Source organism: Ciconia boyciana, chromosome 2 (assembly GCF_034638445.1).
Source record: "Ciconia boyciana chromosome 2, ASM3463844v1, whole genome shotgun sequence".
Classification (NCBI taxonomy): domain Eukaryota; kingdom Metazoa; phylum Chordata; class Aves; order Ciconiiformes; family Ciconiidae; genus Ciconia; species Ciconia boyciana.
Window position 1 is genome coordinate 58,541,849 of NC_132935.1, and position 21,333 is coordinate 58,563,181.

Genomic DNA, 21,333 nt, shown 5'->3' on the forward strand with positions numbered 1-21,333 from the left:
CCTCACCTCCCTGCTGCCAATACCACTTCTTGAGACCTCATAATTAGCTGGCATGCAGTTGATTGAAGAAGCTCAGGATTTCCCAAATGAGCAAGAGAAAAACCTTTGATTTGTCTTTTGATTGCACAGGGCGGTTCCTGAACAGACTGTCCAATGAAGCAGCCCCAGCACCACCAACACAACAGCCAAAGGTGGTGTCCCTTCTCCCAAAAACTTCCTGGGTGGTGACTCCCCTGCCTGATGGTAGGGAGGGTGAAGAATGGCCTGTAAGTACTGTTGAACTCACTGGGAGAATAAATGATGGGAAGGCCAACAGTATTGCCCTCCTTCCAAAAAAATAAAACGCACAATAGGTCTGGGGAAAGGAAAGAGGAGGGAACATCCACCAGACATCCTCCAGCAGTATGGGAGGTGATGGAATGGGTATCCAGGGTACATCATAAATTGTTTTCTGTTGGTTTGGGGTTTTTTGGTTTGGGTTTTTTTTTTAGTTGTTGTTGGTTTTGTTTGTTTAGGGGTTTTGTTGGTCTGTTTTCTAATAATTTAGGCCCAGTTTCTTTACGCCCCAGAAATGGAAATTTCTGATCCATTTTGGAGGTAATTTATGCAGCCAGTCACTATCTACAAAGCCTAAAACAGTTGTTATTTAAATTCACACATGTATGAGTTATTCATATGTTGGCTTTTAAGTCTTCTTGAAATACCAGAGAAGTTCTAGGTGAATCGAGAAGACAATCCAACCTAGTATTTGTTTTGAAGGGCTCTTCAGTAGAAAATGTCATTTATCACCATTCTTTCCTCTAAAGAAAAAAAAAACAACAGGGAGTGTTTTTACAACTTGCAAGCACTGAAGAATAAAAAACAAAAAAAAGTAAAATTAGAAAACCATTCAATCTATAAAATCCGTTTTGTCAATAGTGCTCAAGTTCAGTTTATGATTCCTGCACTTACAGTACTGGATATATATGAATAAATGGATCATCATAATTGAAGGAAAGTATCATGAAATTTTACAGTTTCAGCAAACAGATTTCAACAAAAATAACTTGTTCCAAAAGTAAAACAAGAATTTGTTAGCAGATACAGACCAAAAAATTATTTCTGTGCTTAAGCTATTTCAGTGATGTACTCAGGCAACAGAAACATTACCATGTGGCAAATAATCGTACATCATCATAAACAAGATAAAAACAAGAATAAACATGTCAGAAACAACCAATAGACTAAAGCTTATAAAAATGAATATGACAGAAGAAATTAATGGACAATTCTTTGACACAGAAACCTAAATTTATTATTTTTTTAATGGATAATAGTTTCACAATCTCTAGTTTCATAGAACATCTGAATGTTTTGAAGATGATTCAAATGATATTAAAAAAAGGCTTGTGTGAGTAACAGCCTAGGGTTAAGATTTTATTAGAGAGTCAAACACACTGGGATAGTGTCATTTCTCCATGTTTTCAGGCAGCAAGTACAATGAACAGTACCTGCAAATTGGATGAATATGTTCGGTTTATTTTGAGTTTCTAAGCTATCATTACAACAGGCAAATTAAAGAAGAGAAGGTCTTGATATAATTACTTGATCTTTGTGTTGGCCTTCCCTGACTAGCCTTAAGAAGGGGGAGACAAAAAAAACCCACCCTAGGATAATATGAAATGTGCCTTTATTTACATGTAAGATTACGTCTCTTACGAAACAAGGAATTAAGCAGACCACAGATTACATGCAAACCACAGCAGTCATGTAACCATATGCTGTCTGCCTCCCAACCAGCTCTCCTTGGCAAATAATGACAACAGAAACCTGAATTTTGTTCTATACAGCAAATGCACTCCTCAACCCTATCATTTTTACACTGAGTTTAAAAGAAGGCTAAAATGGATTTGCAGAATTAATACACATTTACCTTTTGCTAGTTACGATGATGATAATATACTGGGAAAGATTATATAATGAATAATGGTAACAGAGATGCGCTGTTCCTTTCAACGGACTTAGATGTTGCAGTCAAACCTGAGAACTAGTAAATCAGTATACCAAACTGCCAGCCTTTTGCTGGTGTTTGCATCACATTTATTACTGTGTTATCTAAATTAAGAGATTACTAGGACCTGGTGGAGTTCCTTCCTCACACTGGTCTGAGGCACAGATCATGTAAAGCCATCAGTGATACAGGGTTGGGAACAACAGGAACAATCCCCATGAAGTTTGGGTTTAAATGCTTCAGTTTCCTTTTTCTTCTTCTCCCCCCCACCCCCCAATTACAAACTGTTTCTGAAGTAATAACGTCAAAGCAGCCATGCATACGGCTTTGAGGTAAGAACGTGAGTGTTAAGAGCGGGAAGACTGGTCTTATGACCTGCATTCAACGCAGTGCATAGAAGTGAAGCTGCTTTTAAGCTATTTTTCTATTAGAGGAAGTGGGCAATGACTGCCCTGGTCCCTAATGGATATCTGAGTACCTCTCAGATTACTCTCATTACAGGTGGCTACCACTTGCTCCTTCTATTCTACCAGTAGGGAACCGCAGGGTACAAGGAGGTCCCAGGCGCCCCTCCTCTCCTCTTCAGGATGACAACAGCAGGGAGATGTGTGGAGCCGGGCAGTGTGACATACCAACTACACCGGCTCGGTGCCAGCAAAAGTATTCTCAGAATTGGTCTGCATCATCCCAGTCACAGACAGCAAGCATAATAAAAGCCGGCACCTGTCCTTTAGCACTTAGTAGGAAACACTTCTGGTTTTCAGCTGGTTTGTGGTTTTTTTCATGACAGCAATTCCATCAAGCAGAGAGCAAAGCAAGCAGTGAAAAAGCAAGTATGTGGAAACAGTGATAACAGAATGGAAGCACAGTATAGCTTCCCCGCCTCCAAAATAATAAAAAAAGTAAAAGCACACAAAGCAACAACATTCAAAACTACCGCTTATCTGCTTACTATCGACATCCCAACCCATCTAATTCATTTGTACTGCTCATCTGGTGTCTCACATCTATCTAGCTGGAATGCTTTAATCATCCTGAATTTCCTTCTAAAGACAATTTATCAGATCACTCAGTCACACTATATGATACTACCTGCTGAGAACCACATGACTTGAAAAAACAAAACCAATCACATTTGGAAGATGGATAAAGAAAACAGGAAGAGTTCTTCGGTGGTCAGTCAAAAAGGGCAAATCCAAGTACAGTATAGATTGCTTTGAAGCTACTTCTTTAAAATAAAAACACTATGGCAATGAATTAATGGATTATGAAGGGAGCTTTTACAAAATACGGTTTGGATTTAAACAAATGAGGATGTCTCAGGATTCTTAGAAATAAAAGGCAAAAGGAGAAGGAGACAGACACATGTAGAAGGACAGATCTGAACATTTCCCTTTTGTTGGTCACTGGCACATTCAGTTTTATAGTTGTAAAACTGAAGGAACTTTTGGCATATCTGAAAGCAGCAATACTTTGTGAAAACTGAAGTTTGCCTGTTTATGCTATTCTCTGATCCCCTGAGGACCCTTCAGCTTTCAGTGGAGTAAAACATGATACCAAGTACATACATAATTAGAATCCCACCAGACAGCCGTAGTAGCTGTACAATGTGCCATGAGTGTAAAGTTTCACAAAAGGGCTTGAGTTGGATTAACAGCTTGTCACCGCCTCTGATGGGGAGAGCCTGTTCCTTCCTCCCATCCACCCATGCTCATCATCTGCCCTTGGCCAGCTCTCCGATCATCTGATCAGATAGTAAGCAGGTTTAAATCACTAAAAGAGCCGAAAACCAACCTGGTAAAAAAATAAAAGTATTTGTTCCTGCGTTACATGAGTTTACCCAGGTCATCTTGTGAATAAATGAGCAGGACTGGCACAGAGGAGGAGGGGGAATCACACACTTGGAGGGGAGCTTGGGGAGGAGAGGGAGCAGCGAGAGCCCCTCCTCGCCTCTTGACAGTGGCAAGCTGTTTACTTGGCTCAGCCAGAACATGAAGCCACATTCGTAGACAGGTCACTTGTGAACTTTGCTCCCATACTACAAAACTATTGTATTTTTTTATATTATGGTCCAGATAACTTCTCTGTGGTCTTTCTAGTTCACAATACGCTAGCATTTCAGTCAGATTATGCCTTCTGTGGGGAAAATAACCACATGAGGTTAAAGGGTGTATGGAGAAACAGAGGACGAAAACACCGCAAAAGTCCCAGATGAGATGTTTCTACACGCAACTGGAAGGAAGGGGAGAGGGTATAGCTGCTGTTGCTTCTTCACAAAATGAGAGCACGGATTTATTTGGAGACTGTTTTTCTCGGGAATCATCTTGGGGAAATTAGGTAAGAGCTAGCGTAAGAGTTTGTCCTCAGCGGACAAACCTTCAAGGCTAATGTAGAATATTTCCAGCCTCAATGATGGAGTCTTTGGGCCTGAGCATCCTGGAAAGTTAATGAAGGATGAATGAATTTATTTCTTGGCTAACAGGCACAAACTCTCTCTGACATTGCTGTCTCTGAAGTAAAACATGTTCATACAGTTACTGCACGTCCTAATGGCCCACCAAGAGGAACCTTTAAATTTGATATTAGATAGTTGATGAAGGATCAGCTACTGAATCCTCTGTATCAGCTATTACCAGCAAACTGTAGCAACTTATTTTGCTAACCAGTAAAGAAAGAAGGTTTAGCTTCTTTGGAGTGAATGTCTTTGATTTCATGACTCACAAAGCATTTACTGTAAAGACACTTCAGTAGAACTGACAGGTCCTTTCTAGATTAGTATTCATAGGTGTATTTCATTAAATCTAGAAAGGCAGACGAGTTCAAAACTAGTTTTTGGATCCTCATGAGAAATTAAGTACTGCAAAAGATGGTCTAGTCAAAAAGTAAAGACACAAAGGTCAGATTAATAAATAAGTAAATCAGACTTGAAGGTGACACTGTATTCTGCAATGCTTTTTAGAGTTTGGAATAGCTCTGGGCCACCTTATTTTGGTTATTTATTTAAATAGAATTCCAGCACTCTATTTCAGGTAAAATACAGTTGTTTCCTATACCTAGGCATCCCTTTGTGGCAAAGGAAATGCAGGTATTAATAAGTAATTTATCTTAATTTTTATTTTCACTGACCATATCTTGGAAGAATCCCTTCAAGTTTCTTTCTTAAATGGGAATTCAACAAACAGATGGAACAAATTTCACAATAAGCACAATAACCACGTCAGGTGTTGTTGCACCTTTTACCTGACAAGTCAAAACTGTAAGACATGCTAAGTGGCCGCATTGCTGTAAAAAAGAAACAAAAACAACAAAAAGAGAACGATTCAGCTATTAGAAAAGCAGAGGGGTAATGAAAACAAGATTAACTCCACTTGAGACATTTTGGATTCTGTTGCCTAAATCCAAAATGTGTCAGACATACTACTGCTTTACTGTAGTAAAGCTCACAGTAGCATAAATGAGACTTGCAAACAGAGCAATTATAAATATATTTGTATAGTCGTAGAATGAAATTTTTGGAATTCAATAAATCAAATATCAAACCAAGAGGCAAGTACCTTAAAAATGGAATATTTTCAATTAAAATGAAAGAAAGAGAAGAGGGAAAGGGAGAGAGAGGAGAGAAAGAGCTGAAAAAAAATTGAAAGTACAAAGCCACATTTCACACAAGTTTCAGTGACCTGAAATAAAGATATTTCTAATTTTTTAAGCATAATCTCCAATGATTGTAATTAAACTAATAAAGAGAGACACTCAAGCTAAGCTTGAGCAGTAGTTTCCTTGAAGAGGATGGGAAAAAAGGCCGAACACAGTGTGATTTGTGCTGATTTTTGTTCTTTTCAAGAACCTGAGGTGGACTTAGCCTTTAAAATGTAGCCATAATATTATCCTCTTCTTTCTGGGCCCCTAACCATTTTATTCCTAGATAAAAAAGTGGTCAGATGTTCTTTATTTCCGGAAAGACTCTTCTGTATTTCCAAATAACCAGTGTAATTCAGGGAGTAGACACTCAAAATGTTTCTCAACTGAAAACAACATTTCAATGCACTAATCCAAATAAGCAGGCCAAGCCCAGAGACAAGAATGTACAAGAATGCATCAAAACTGACATCAGCTTATCTGTTTTACTTGATAGGTGATAAACGTGCAAGCTGGTATGAAAGGGCCTGTCCGCCACGCATACCACTGCATTAAAAGATGTTTCAAAAAGGTTGTGATGGGACAAGTTTTGCTCATAAGAATAAATCTATGTGGTGAACGCAGTAGGTGTTCCTACTGAAAATTCAGAGCCAAATTTGGGAATCAGGGTAGTTCATTAACTAGACTACATCAGCTACAGGTAACAGCTACAGAAACAGTATCTAAATCCCTGTGCAAACTTAGCCATAAAGGCAAATGCATTTTAAAGCATAAGGGTGTTTATCACCTAATGCTGAGTCCTAACTGAAGGTTGATAAAACATGTGCATGAAACAAAGTTTTCTCCAAGTTCCATTAGCTCAACTTGCTTGAGTCACAAATCCATGCTTTTAATTAAAAGGATATGCACTTCAAGGCTGTGTTTGTCTCGGTACCTTACTCTGATGATTTTATGAGGTCATTTGAAAGCTCACTCCAATTCCTCTACCCAGACCTCTCCCTTTGTGAGAACAGCTACCAAGATTAAATTACCATTTCCAAAGAAGTTTTAGATTGAGAGCGGCCAGCCACAGGCTGACTTTTCTCAGTGGCAGCTCAGGGCAGAGATGATCTTACCTGTACGCATGTGTTGCGCAGGGCAGAGGGACAAAGCCTGTGGCTGCTGGCAAACACATGCCATAGGTCCACCCATATCGCAGAGGAGGAACTGCAAGAGTACAGCCCCCCTCAACCCAATAGTCAAGTGTGGTTGTGCTCTTGACTGCTATAAACTGAGCAACAAGGAATAACTCTGGGACATGTGTAATGTACCTTATATTCTCAAATATTTTACTCTAATGCTCTTTTTTTTTTCTTTTTAATAGCAACAAATATTTCTGTCCAGATGGTGCAAGTGTCCCACATGGTGTTTCTACTTAGATTTATAATCCTTAAACCTCATTACCTTACATGTTGTTATACTAAATTACATTCAGTGGTCATCTAAACTATATGGCAGATCTATTTGTGCCATACTGAAGGTCACTACCATTACTCCATTCCCAATTCTGCACAAACACATTTTATTCTAAAAGGAACTTTGGACATAACAATCATTTTAATGTGAGAAAGAACAAAACCTCATATTTCAACATAAGAAAAAAATATCTTCAAGGCCTTTCCTCTTTTTTCTTCTTCATGCCAGCAGCAAATAAACACTTGGGAAATAAAACTTGCATGCATCCCCTTTTACACCTCCAGTAATATGACATTTAATCCAAACAGTTCACTGGACTGAAGGGGAATTACTACAGTTCCAAAACTCAAAAATTTTATTCTTTGACAAAAAATGAAGAATTGGTGGAAGACAGGTATCCCTCATTGGAGGCCATGCCCTGAAATCAGCCCAGGAAGTCCTAACCAGTAATACTCCAAAATTTAACATTGTTTTTAGGAACTGTTTACGAAATGGGTTTGATGTCATTTATATCAGTTAGAAATTTTAAAGATCTATTAGATCAAATTTGCTGCCCCTGTGAGGACATGATAGTTCCCAGACAGACAACATCTAGAATACTGAAATTGAATGTTTGAAAGAAAAGTAAGGAATCGTTCCATGTTTTTACAAGCTTCCTATATTTGGAAAAATATCTAGGCCTATTAGAAACATTAATTGATATAGCAAGCAGAAACTGAATCCAAACCAGAAACTGGAAGGCCCAAAGAAACAACATTCAAAACATCATGCTTTTAAAAATGCACCCAAGCATTCACCAAACTCTACTGAGCACTTCAAAAACAATGCAACAAAGCAAGACTGATGAAATTGTTTTTCTCTGGAGACAATGGGTTGTCACAACCCACTTGAGTCTGGACCAGTGCCTTTAAGCACATGTGGCAAGCACAAATATTTTCCAAAAAGCAGCGACAGGGAGTACATACGTAGATTATTTCATGCTTTTTAGTCATAAGATGCCACTTTTGCTCTTCAAAAATCCAGCTAGCTCAGTTTTTCGATACAGATAAATACTGTGCTCTTAAAGAAATGTAAGTCACAATGTAAGACTATATTGGTCATGCTTTTGTCATCAGAACCATTGAACTAATGCAAATTGGTGATTGTTGGAAAGCATAGTATTTGTATAATTTCATAGGGGGCTGTTGAATATACACTGCAGAAATGAAACGCTTTGCAGTGCAAGTGTGAATTATTTGCCCACTGAAAATATATACAAAGACATGTTCCATAACTTAGAAAATGAAGCAAAGATTTTGATTCAAGATAGAAGCAATAGATTCAGCAAACAAAATAAAAGCAGATTTTAAATTAAAATAAGGATATTGACAATGCTAACAACAGGAAACCAAGAGAATAAAATTAATTAAAAACAGACATGTAAAGAATGCTTGCAGATACGCAAGGAATATTGCACTAGAGAGAAGCAATACACATTCAATTCTGAGCAAATCTAACATTAGCTGTCATGTGCAACAAGCAATATAATGCCATTAAATTTATCTAATACATTAAAAACTTGAAGGGAATCAAGCTGAACCATACAGTATCTTATTTTCAAATATAACTTAGCACAAAGACTGCATAGCCCTAGCATAGCCTGTAGGTTCTTTCTTTTTCTGAAGGGATGAAAATAATTTTATCTGCCGTGACATCTGCACAGAGATTGCTAATATTGCTGCTTCTTATGTGGGAAGTTTTCTGTGGATGCTGCAGGTAAAAACTAGCAATGTGCTTACCCAGCCTGCTACGTCTTATCTCATCAGGTGAGACTGGACGTAACTTCCTCTCTGCCTTGATTTCCTCCAGTATCCTTTCATGAAGGCTGCGTGGCCGTGGTGGGGTTGGTTTCAGTTTTCTTGCCGAGGCCTCGGGATATAAAGATAATAATATTTACATAAAACAGTGCTTCTTTGAAAGTAGATTTCAACTTTTTTGGAAAAAAATGTGGAATATTGTGATATGATTTTACATGCACTCAATTGTAAAACTCACATAAATTGGAGAGAGGACTGTATTTTTCCCCAATTCATTATGATTTCCCAGAGAGATAAAGGACTGCTGGTAATAACAGTTATTAATTGGTAGGTGCAAGATATTACACACTGTTCTTTAAGAGACCACGTTCCATATACAGAAGACAACATCTTTGAAAGCCCATGTCAGAAAATGTAATATTTAACATATTCCCTGGACACAAACATGCTTTAAAAAGCCACATTTTTGTTAGGAATGAAGCCCACTGGATTACATACAGGATTTAATGGAGGTCGCGATCGGATGAAATCCAGGATTATTTCATGGGCACTCTTTTTTAATCGAGGTGGAATGTCACCATTGACCTGGAAAGGAGAAAGTGAAATATATATTTCCATGTTTTGCATTCGTATTCATGCAGATGATGAGATCAATTGAAAACTCACAACAACCCTGACAGAGCTTGCAGTGTTCTGACACCTGCACCAGACGTAAAACCCCACCAGTCCTGAGCAGAGCAACCATCCATATGCAGAGCACAGGCAAGCAAAAACGTAGATAACAGCTTTTCAGCTTTGCAGATAACTGCAGAATAACCACAGCTGCAGCAGCTTTAATCAGCAATACTTAGGATTTTTAAATTATTAAATCAAACGTCAAGGCTGCAATCGTGTCTATAGGAGAATGCAGATGAAGATTGTATCTTGGTTGGAGGAAAAGTTGCCAACACCATTTTTAAGAACAACTATTTGAACCATGTCTCACTGCCAACCATTACACAGTCTCTAATACTCTGTTCTTAGCCTCTGAGAAAATATGGATGCTCTTTAAGGCCCCAGTTTTCTTGGGGCCCTCCATTGCCCTTATTGGGGCCCTTATTGGGGCCCTCCATTGCCTATATTGCCCTCCTTACCATCTCCCAAGTACTGACGAGAAAGCAAAGCTAGAGCTGGCACAATCACCAATGATTTGCTTGTAGCAATGGATGAAAAATATGTTCCCCTTGGTTTTTTGTCTTTACCACCTGTCTCTGCTGCTCTGGCCATGAAGAGGAGCCCTTGTGTGTAAATCCCAGCAGAAGGAGAGGGAAGCCCTGAGCATGATTTCATAGCTACCTCTTCACCTGCACTTTAAAGATTACTCAAGTGTAAAATGAAGTTTGTTAATATGTCTAGAAAGTAAATCACTAGAATGCCATGGCATGCCTTTGAAAGTACAGGAAGTGCATTTCCTCGCTGTAAATCATGTAATTCTGTAGAAGAGGGGCTGGGTGAGGGTTCTTTGCTTGTTTGTTTGGTTTTCTCCAGAGAGACAGACATTTCTTTCTCTGATACCTCAGTTAGACATAAGACCATATACATAGACATCACAGGAAAGAGTCAGCAATTCACTGTATGTACAGGATGTCAAAGAAGGCAATGGAAGTTTTCCTGTCATATGAAGAATTTAGAAATTGTAAGCTGGGAATAAGTGTATGGATTTGCTTAAAAAATCCACCTGTCAGGTTCAGTCTTCATACAGCACAGTGCCCAAGCACACTGTCAGGGATGAGAGAGCATCCTATGCCGTACATCCCTCTGGTACCTTCTGTGACTACACAGTAGCCGGCTATCAGCCTTGTCCTCCAATTTGACAGAAATTCCCATGACACTATACTTCTTAGACCAAGCATCCCAAATTTCAGCACTTTTTTTTTTTTTTTTCCTTTTTTAAGGGTCACTTGGCTCATTTTTCTTTGGGAGACTATTCATTCAAGCTCTGTAGCCAGAAAATATACTAAAGACACAGCTCTGCTTTGTCAAATCATATGCACTTTTGCTAGCCAGAAAGAATGCTGCAGTCAGAAAAACGGGTTTAAATGCCTGTGAGGTCACCTGAATATGATCCCTAATTGAACTTCAGTAATGCCATGCAGCTTCCCTAAAGCTCTGCTCACCTCAGGCATGCCCTGTTTCCAGGCTGAGGCAGAGCAACAGCCTCCCCGATAAGCTTCATCCCTTCCTCGATAAGGAAGCGGACGCCAAGTCCCTCCTGGGGACTCTTTCTGGAGGTATCCTACCCCAGACGTGGTCCAAATTCTATTTGTCATGTCCCCCCCACCAGCTTCCTTAGAGTGAATTTCATATAGCTTGGCAGAGAATACCAAGCTGCTAAACTCTGCAACATGCATCACCTTCCTAAAAATGGTGCAGAAAAATTAAAATTGAAAAGGTTTCTATTAAACAGTGATTTGACATTTTATGATGAGGAGAATATTATTTTAAGTGGTGCGATTGATTTCTTCTGTTTAAAGACTGAGCAATTTTTTGAGGCCAGCAGGCTTTGCGGGATTATTAATGAAATGAGAAGTCTCTCTTCCCTGGGTTACTGTTCATCAGATGTCAAAGTTGATAGCTGAAGTTGAGTGTTATTACCATCAGAACAGCCATTTTGTAAACTGATAATCTCCATTCCAGCCTTGGGGAACAACCCTCTGCATGACAATGGGAAATAAATAATACATGGCTCTGAGCCTTTCACCTCAGGCACTCTACGCCCTGACTTAATGCCACCAGGGTATAATTAGTATCAGTATTCCCACTTGATTGGAAAAGGAGAAATGCAAGATTTGCTTAAGTGATTTTCCACAGGATAGATGGGGAGCTGATGGCAAAGCAAGTGGATGTTTCGCAGCCTACAAGCCAAGAGCAGGAGCGCCAGTGGCAGAACCTACCTTCTGATACTCAGTGCCCAAACAAGATGCTGACAGGAAAGACACTGAAGGGAAGCTTTTATCCTCTCTGTCCACACTAGATCTATTTCTTTACTCAAACTAACTCTCTCTGTAATGAGCAATTTCACATGCATCTTTTCCTTTTAATTAATTAAAATTCATGGCTCTTGATTAAAGTCTAAATCAGAGATATATTGCACAGATGCAGCCACAATACACATGGGGGAAAAAAAAACCAACAAAATTATCTTTTTTTTTTTTCCCCCACATACCAGATTGGCCCCAACTGCAAACTAGTATTTAAATAAATACCTCAAAACACTGTAAAACTATCCTAAGTCTTCATGTGCGTAAAACAGCTTTTGTACAGCAGTATGCATTAAAACTGGCAGTGTGGGGAAAGCATAACCAATGATTATAAAGATCAACCAGAAATTTAGAGATCTAAACAGCTAAAGCACAGAAAAATTACCATGTAATCATCTACTCACTCACTACCTGCTACCATCACATTTTAATATATAAATATGGATTTGCAGTTAAAGAAATAACTGCAAATGGTACTTAGTAACCTTTGCCTGAAGCCCGAGCTTTAAAAATGGTGATCCCAAACAAGAAGTACATTGTATATAACTTTCACAAAAACTACATCCCTTATCATTGACATTCAATTATCTCAGCTATTTATTTGTCTCACTATAAAAGGTGACAGCACTAAGTAGGAGAGTGCCATCTCTAAATAATAGGTAACAGGAAACTGATACTGTTTTGTACTAGCTAGAAATTTTCATTTAAAATGGGATTGCATGGACCACTGAAACAGGCAGAGGGGGCATGCAACATCATTTCCAGAACAGCTCATGATAAAGTTCTGTTGTGAATTAAGTATTATAAGTAGGTATATATTTGCCATCCTTCATTATGCAGACAGTAGAGTGCTTTTGTTAACATAGTTGTTACACAGTGCGTACTTGACATCACTCAGCAAGCTCAAGCAGCAGCATCCAAGAATGAAGTGCTTTGGTACTTCACATCGCAAGCTACTGTATGCACACTGCTGTTCCTGCACATCTGTTACAGATACAAGTTTGTGATAACACATGATAACCATAGTACTTACACAGAGTCGCTCCTTCTTTGAATACCCTTAAAGCATGATTAGGAACTGTAAAGCTCACTGCTCTACCTAGGATGACTCCTAAACTTCTGCAGAAACATGTGACGAAGGCAGAAAATGAAAAAGGACAGTCCCCTGCTTAAAGCAGCTGAATACCACTCAGTAAAACTAAATGAGACCTGTGCATAAGAGGACAGGCTCTACAATGCTCAGCTGGGCAAACTGGTCAAAGTCTTTTCCTCACATTCTCTATGTCCAGCTTGAAACATCTGAAATCTCACTTATGAAAATACTGTCCATGCACAGCTATTATTGCAATTAATGTAAGTACTGTAAGATACTAAATACTGTAAAGAAATAAATAAATTTTTGTTAAAAATACCCAAACAGCCATGCCACAGGATTCTCAGATTAGACATTCAAATCACTGGATATTTTTGATAATAATAGCTTCAACCTATATGCCTAAATTCCCCTTTTGCAACACGGCCAAGCTAATACCACTGCGTCACAGGTATTTGTGAAGAGCTCGAATTTGAAGACAAGAGCACTGTTACTTATGAAGAATTTAACTGTTATGAAATGTAATGCTGAGTTTGGATACTACATAAAAGGTACTTGACAGCCACGCATTGAATCAGTAACATAAGAGTTATCAGCTACTGTTCAATAAGCACTACTCAAGAAATATAGGGAATGGTGCACATCTTGGAGGGGGGGAGGTGGGCAGGAAAGAGAGCTAATTATTAATCAATGTGGAGTTAAAACCTGTAGCTTAACACATATGCATAATAAAGAAAAAATAGGCCTGTAAGAGTAATTTAATTCTTAAATTTCCCTGTTTCCAAGCATTGACTCTACCAGTGTTCACAATTTTAAACTTTTTGGGATTGAGTGCTCCACAGGAGAAAAATGCTATTAAATCTCTCCAGGTAGACATGCAAAAATTACAAAATGCTGGGATGAAAGTTATCTTGTTCCCACAACAACCACAGAAACAAGGACTCTTGCATTGGAGGGATAGAGAGATGACAAATTTGAAATTATTTTCATATGTACTGAGATAGAAATGCCAATGTCACTGAAACTAATGAAACCAGTTATTTAAAAAAAGCCCAGAATTTGACATTTTACATCTTCAAAACATTTTGAATATTTGCACTATGACAGAAGACGAGTGAGAACAGACAGCTCCAGTTATTGGCATCTGTTAGCTCCAGTTATTGGCATCTGTTAACTCAACACTTTTGATAGTCTGAAACACCAAAATAGTTCCTAAGTAATGCACCTAATAGGAACATCTGTTCCTTTCCTAATTTGTACTCAGAGTACTGAGCAGTCAGGGACAGATCAAGCTACTCTTATGAACACAGCATTACATTAATAAAAAAACCAGTAAAGACTTCATGTTGCATCTCATTTACTTAAAAAAATTACTTAACCTCTTGTTATCATTAGTAGCACATGCATTTTCAAAAGCTACCAAGTCTAAAAATACTACCTATAAATTTAAAGCGAAAATTGCTTTCAATAAAAATTTTGCCAAACATCCATTTTGACTGATAGAAAGAAATATAATCCATCTTTCCCAGGCTGCCTTAAAATTCAGATTTAGGATTCTTGTCCTTTTCTCCTCTTCTCAAGAACCACTACAGTTTTCTCTGATGGGAATACATATAATCAGCTTTGACCCATGACGGTCAGCTAAAAGATGCTGTATTTATGCGATCTAACTAAACTTGTAATTCTATGTGAATCCTTCAGGCTCCACACATGTCATGTCAAGCTGCACTCTTATTACTGTGCATGCTTTGCACATTCTTCAAGCAGACCCTGCAGCAGAATCCAAGTTACTGAATTTAAGGTTTCTGATAAGAAAGAAGTTATTTTTCTAACACAATGTCATTAGCAGTTGTCAGACTAAGCCAGCAATGCATCACAGACAGCACTACAGGTACTGTACCTGCAGCTGACTGTAATCCCAATTCATGTTTATGTCTAGAGGTCACTTTGGACAATCTACCTAGTACACAAGATAGCAGGACAAAAATAGATGCTTGCAGGGATTTCGTATACAGCAAGAGTCTGTATGAGCAGAGGAGCAGCTGTGCCTCCGAGACCTACCATATAATGAAGAAAATCTCTTCTGAAGAGGCAGGAGCTTGCTCAGCAGAAGATGAATTAAAAGCTAGTCTGACAAAAGCAAAATTGTATGACCCAGGGGTTCCCATTCAAAGAAAACTACTGTCCTGATTGCATACAGTAATCAAGGTCCTGAGGGGACTGTTCCTCTTTTGCAGTGGGTAGTAGGAACACTTAGCACAGTCCTCTGAATCGTTAGCAGAAAGACAGATAATATCATTACCTGGGTATGTATTTTACCCTATTGATTTAACATTTAAGTGACATCTGCTGCAGAAAATAAATACAATCTGATAGTCTAAATCCAGATCTTGATTAGGAAAGTACTTTCATCTCATACATAAAAGACATTTATATTTGTAACAGAACTCACTTATTTTCTCCCCATGTAGTTGTTCCAATTTTTTCCTCCTTTATTCTTTTTTCTAATGATCTCTGACAGAACAAACAACAAGCTTTCTGTCTCTCTCGTCCCTCCCCACCCCCATCGCTGAATTTTTCTGGTGGAATCACAGCTTTCTCACTAACAAAGGTTGTGTGAGGTTTTGTCAGGAAAGCAAATACATTTGAACACTGAATATTCTAAGGCAATGCTTCCACCGTAACTAATAACAGGCAAAGATAATTAAGTGCAAGGTATAAATATTGACATTGCCCAAATACATGCCTCTGCAAAGAGGTTTAAATGTTCTGCTAGGGATAAGGAGCCCTTTAGATCAGTTGCTAGCTTATCAGGAAGAAAATCTTAATGTTGAACACAATATAAACCAAAAGGAAAGAAAGAACAGGGAGACACCAGTAAATATCAAATGGGTTCTGATAAAAAGAGTGCCTCAAGTCAATCTTACATGCACCTTTATGAGTATCTAGGAGGAGACCCATCAACGCTCTCCAGCTTGCTTTGGCATATTGTCTTGAGTTGAAAGCAGCAATAGGATATGCTGAAAATAATTAAGCTCAACTTCTACAAATTGAAGATTTAAAATTTTTTACATAGAATATTCCTTGAAAATTCATAACAGTACATGGTAACATAAGTTTTCAAACACTGTAATACAGGCAGTAGGTAATATAAGTTTTCAACCACTGTAGGTTTTCCTTTCCACAGTATCACTCATGTAACAACATGGTAGCACTTCACATTCTGGAATTCCAAAAATTATGTTGTAACTCAAGATAAATATTCTCCCCAATAAGAAAAGCCTCAAACAATATCTCAGTGGGAAGCATGACAGAACTTTTGATGTGACTCTTACAGTTATCATAAAGCCAACACAAGTAATTTGTTCAAGCATATGATATGTAGGTATGTCTTTCAGAATTTTAAATGCCTGCCATATGGAAAACAAAATACACAACATCTGTTGGTTTCATGTTTTTCCCCTCAATGTACTACGTAAATTTAAGAAGCTATATAAAAACTATGAATATTACTATCTACATGAAATCATAATTTCAAGGTTCTTGGAAAAAAAGAGAAGAAAAGAAGAAAATAAAAAAGGAAAAGAACATTTCAGATTTGACAAATTCTAGTGATTCTCTTGACTTACCATGACCTTCCTTAAGGTATAGCGTTTGGATCTAATATCATCCATCAGCATTTCATAGGGTGTGAGCTGATATTCTATTGGGAGCGGGTTGTACTGACGCTCTTGAACTTTCTTAAGTTTAACACCATTCCGTAAATCTCGCATCACTTGTACCCAAAAACGAGCCTGAAGAGAAAAGAGAGAGAACTTTTATTTGATACCTTACCCTTGAATAGCACCTCAGATTAAAGCAAAGTTGTTCATTCCCTTTCAGGACACCACCAAATACGTACAGCTGTACTATTTTATTTTTAACACATCAACCAAAACCCCTTTTATTTTATATAAGCCTATTTTTAACCTTCAAGAACATAACAAAATTTTGTTGCAACTCAGCATGACTGCAGAGTCTTACCTCAAGTGATATTCCCCTCTAAGATAATACAGAAAAAGGATGTGAAATTCTCATACCATACATCTATATTCCCATTTCAAGTATACTACAAGCACATCAGGAAAGTTTCCAGACTTATAGCTAATACTATGTGAATTAAAACAGTGACTGAATCAGAAACTTTGTTTCCCTTAGGCCCAGAACTTCCTTGCAAAATTTCCCAGCAGTTGTTCTTCAAATAGAAATTTTGGAATAGACTCCAAATCCTGAGGTCTAGCAATGTCCTCTCAGTACTCAACTTACTTTTGCTCTGCCTGTAAGAGCACCACACACTAACACCTCCCTCTCATTTTCTGGGCAGCGAGAATGGCTGGAGAGAAGGAAGAATAGGCGGTGGATAGAAGATTGGGAGGTTGAAATAAAATACTTTTAAGAACTTTTAAGGAATATGAATTCCTCTATGAACTGGCAAGAATAGTAACTAGAAAATAAAACAAGCTACTTTCTGTTAGGAGTTTCTTTGTAATATTTTTCTTTCACCATTGGAGAAACTCAGCTAGTGGCTCTGCCTACTGCCTGGCTGCCCCTCTGAAGAGCAGTCAGCATGATACCTGTCTAAATGTCCAGTCTTTTTAAATTGAAAAAGCTTCTCCATGAAAACAGTCTAAAGAAAAATGTAATGCTTGGATACTCCTATTGTTTCACCTGTCTGCGAAGGAAGGTTGAAACTCCATTTAGTTCTAATTTGTCGTGAGTTACTATTAATTCATATGTTAAAAAAAAACCAGACACTGATTTTAACATAAATCAAACAACTTTAGGTAAGCATTATAAAGAAATATAAACTACTAGTAGCGATGCTGAATCACTATTCAGTTGTCTTACCCAGTCAGCATTTTTTAAGTCATCAAGATCTGTGCTGGATTCATCACTTGCCTCTTTGTCCATTTCTTGAATCTTCTTCAGATTCTGCCAATTAAAAGAAAATGAGTCGATAAATGAATGCTGGCATTACTCTCAAGTAAAACTGAAGACTCTCAAGTAAAACTGAAGCTTAATTTTTGACATCTGTTGAATTATGTTGTTTGGGTATTCTACTGAATGTTTTATGACTTCAATAGTAATACTGTAAAAGTAACTTGAAATACTAATTGAATATATTTCTCTTAATTGAAAAGTGGACCTTAAATGCTGGCAAAAAAATCTTAAGTTTTGAGTATGAAAGAACTTCAGATAATAGCATGCCAGAGAAAAAACTATACATAGAAATTTTAATATTCCTAAAATTGGGCTATGCACAGAAAAAAATCCAACCACCTAGCAGGTCTGTTAAGCTACAACACAGAAAACGTTACCGACTTGGCAAGGATCCCATTCATATCAAAGTTACTGTTATTTGTTGCATTCAGGACCGCTCATTTTTGTAGAAGGAGAAATTCCCAGAAAGTTAGTTGTGAGGAGAAATAAACTATGAGAAATCTTTTAAACTGAATAGTGACAGACTTGCATATATATTGAAATTAAGTAGTCTGTACAACATGGTTATAGATTCTGAAATCTGAGTAATAAAATCATGTAAGGGAGAGAAACATATCTTTCAAAGGTAAAAACTGCTATTTATGAACAAGGTCAGATCATGCAAATATGGAAGACTGTCTGCAAAGGGGCAAAAAAAAGCTTTCATACTAACAAGAATATGGAAAATTATTAAATGTTACAGCAGACCAAAGAATAGGCAAGCTTGCACCCAGACAAATGCAAGCAAAAGATTTAAAAGGCTGTGGCTTTACAGAAATTATCTTATACACATAAACGATTGCATATTCAAAACGCTATTTTTTTGTTTATTTCTGTATTGAAATGTTCTCGAATCAGCAGTACAAACAAATTCTCAGTACTCCATTCCACTTTCACAGAGAGTTTTCCAGGAAATCTTTAACAATGTTTAATTTGATCTGTTTTTTAAGTACTCCCTAATGTATTCAAAATGGGTAGTTAAATCCTCTGTTAACTACTTGTTTATTTTATGAGACTAAAGCAACAGGTCAGAGGTCTGACAGATGTATTTATTTATCAAAAATCTTTTTCTCACTTTTAAGCACCCAAGCTCTTCCTTTAATGGAACTGAACAACCGGTCTCAATTTAGCTTTTGAGCTTCCCAGAAAACTTAAAAATAAGCATATTTTATAAAAATTTTTTTTCCTGGAAGTAGTTCCAAAACTGCCAACATTTCAGTGGAAGAAATGAAAGTACTGGAAGAGTGCTTAACTTGCACATTTAACAGAGTGCAAGTATCTACCAAACCTGGTTACAGAGATAGCACATGCGAGTCAGGCACCACAGAGGTTTTGGGAAGAGAGCAGATGGGTTATTTATTGTCTTATTTAAGTAAGTAACACACTTGCTTTCATATCAAAGAAGAAATACTACCATTGACCTATAAAAATAAAACACATAATTTACAGGAAGACTCTAAAAAAAACCATAAATCACCTACACCACGGAAGCAAATATATAATGGGACAATGTGGGAATGTTTTGGCATGACTTGCAGTATCACCACAGGATACCCAATTGGGAAAGAATGGCTTTATGGAAACTTGTGTTGGTCCTGTTGCTGCAGTCAGCAGTCAGTCTGACACTTACAGGCAATCACCCTTTTCCAAGGGCAAAAAAAGAAAAATGGAAAGAACGAGTAACATAAAGGCCTCGCTTATGTGTATTTTGCCATCCAGGGTTTCTTCTTTTCTGTATCATACAGTTGCAGTAATCATTTCAAATACAGTATCTGTGAACTGTAAATGACTTGCTTTCTTGCAAACTGCTAACATTTATTGATAAACTGCAATATATAAAATCATTCTGATACTTTCTCCTTTTCCTCTTCGTAATCAAAAAGTAAATGAGCTCACAACTGTCAGATTTGCTCCTCCTTTCCATACTGGAAGGTACACATTAATTTTTAAAAAATTAACATGTTTCAGCTGCTTAACCTTTACTTTGACTGTTCAACAAGATTTGTGGCAATTATCTCAGCAACCATGTTCCCTATCATACAGTTTACTAGGCTTGTTTATGCCCAAAGCCTCATGCCTTTGACTGACATAAATATTCCATGAAGCTAAAAAGATTACAATCTGTTTTTCTCAACAGCAGAAAATAAGAAGGGGGAAAAAAAACCAAACCCTGAACAGCTGAAAGATCTTCCAAATAAGGCAACCATCTAATTAGTTTCTCTGGAACATAGCTAGAGGGGGAGTTTCTACCCAAGAAAGCACAGGTGTAAGTGATGCTGGCTACCACGCACTGGAAAGTTGCAAGAGCAAAACCTGCCAGCCAAGAGATAAGTCTCTCAAAGTGCAGTTTTATGATCCAAATGTGCTGCTACAAGCACAGGCTACTGCCAAAGCTGAGCTCCTACTCTTCCCCATCCTAGCCAAGTGCTCCAGCTGCTTCCCTCATACCGGCACAGACATCCACTTCGTAGGGATAGTTCATTCCCCTCCCTGACACCCAGCTCAGACCCCTAAATGCAGCTCACCATGCAATTAGTGGAGAACAGTAGAAAGGAAAGGAATTTCTAACATTATAGAAGTTAGAAAGCTTTGGAGGATTGGGGAGAAAAAGAAACAGCAAGTGTTCTATCCTTGCAGCCAGTACTTAGGAAGGTTTCTTTAACTCTTCCGCACCTGTCAGGTGCTGCTTAGGAAGGAATAAATTCACTGTGACAAATGATTATGTTTAAACTTTTAGACTAAATTAAATATTATAATTTCCCTCCAGCACCCCCAGCCAGCAGCAGTGGGTTTCAGCATCTGTTTCAATGATAAATTATGGAAACCAACACATTTACAACACGAGAGACCATTTGTCAGAACTTAGCTGTGATCCAAAACCTGCGAGTAACCTCAGCTGCTGTAGCCACTTGTACTTACCCTTGGGACAATGGATTGAGAAGAGCTATTACAGTATAATAAATACATGGCCTAAATGGGTTTCCATTTCAGAAAGCAGAAACATCTTAAAAGGGTTTTTCTAAATGATCCCGGAACCTCAGACCCATGCCATAGACCTGATTCACCTATTACAGCCTGGGCGTTCATTCAGGAAATAAGGGTTAGATGTGTAGGAAGCAAGTGTTTCAACAGCTTTGGCTTTTTTTAAACCATTACAGCATTTGGCCTTTTTTTTTTAAAAACCTGCATTTTGTGACAAAAGCTAGTAATAAAAATACCAAACGTCTTCAAACGTCTTGCTGCACTATTAAAAGCAGGCAGTTGATTTGCCGCTGCTGCGTGTCCCACATTTGATACGCACTCTCCTGTGCTCGGTGACAGATG

At 37.9% G+C, this 21,333-nt stretch overlaps 1 protein-coding gene across 1 annotated transcript in view; it reads right to left on the reverse strand.

Annotated features, from left to right (window-relative positions):
* Positions 1-21,333, reverse strand: part of SPIRE1 (spire type actin nucleation factor 1) — a 133,638-nt gene that overhangs the window by 22,626 nt on the left and 89,679 nt on the right. Inside the window, exons 5-8 of the mRNA XM_072852778.1 lie at positions 17,878-17,961; positions 16,620-16,784; positions 9,376-9,462; positions 8,860-8,989 (exon numbers count right to left, since the gene is read on the reverse strand). Coding sequence (XP_072708879.1) covers positions 8,860-8,989; positions 9,376-9,462; positions 16,620-16,784; positions 17,878-17,961 — 466 coding nt within the window. The remainder of the gene's footprint in view (positions 1-8,859; positions 8,990-9,375; positions 9,463-16,619; positions 16,785-17,877; positions 17,962-21,333) is intronic.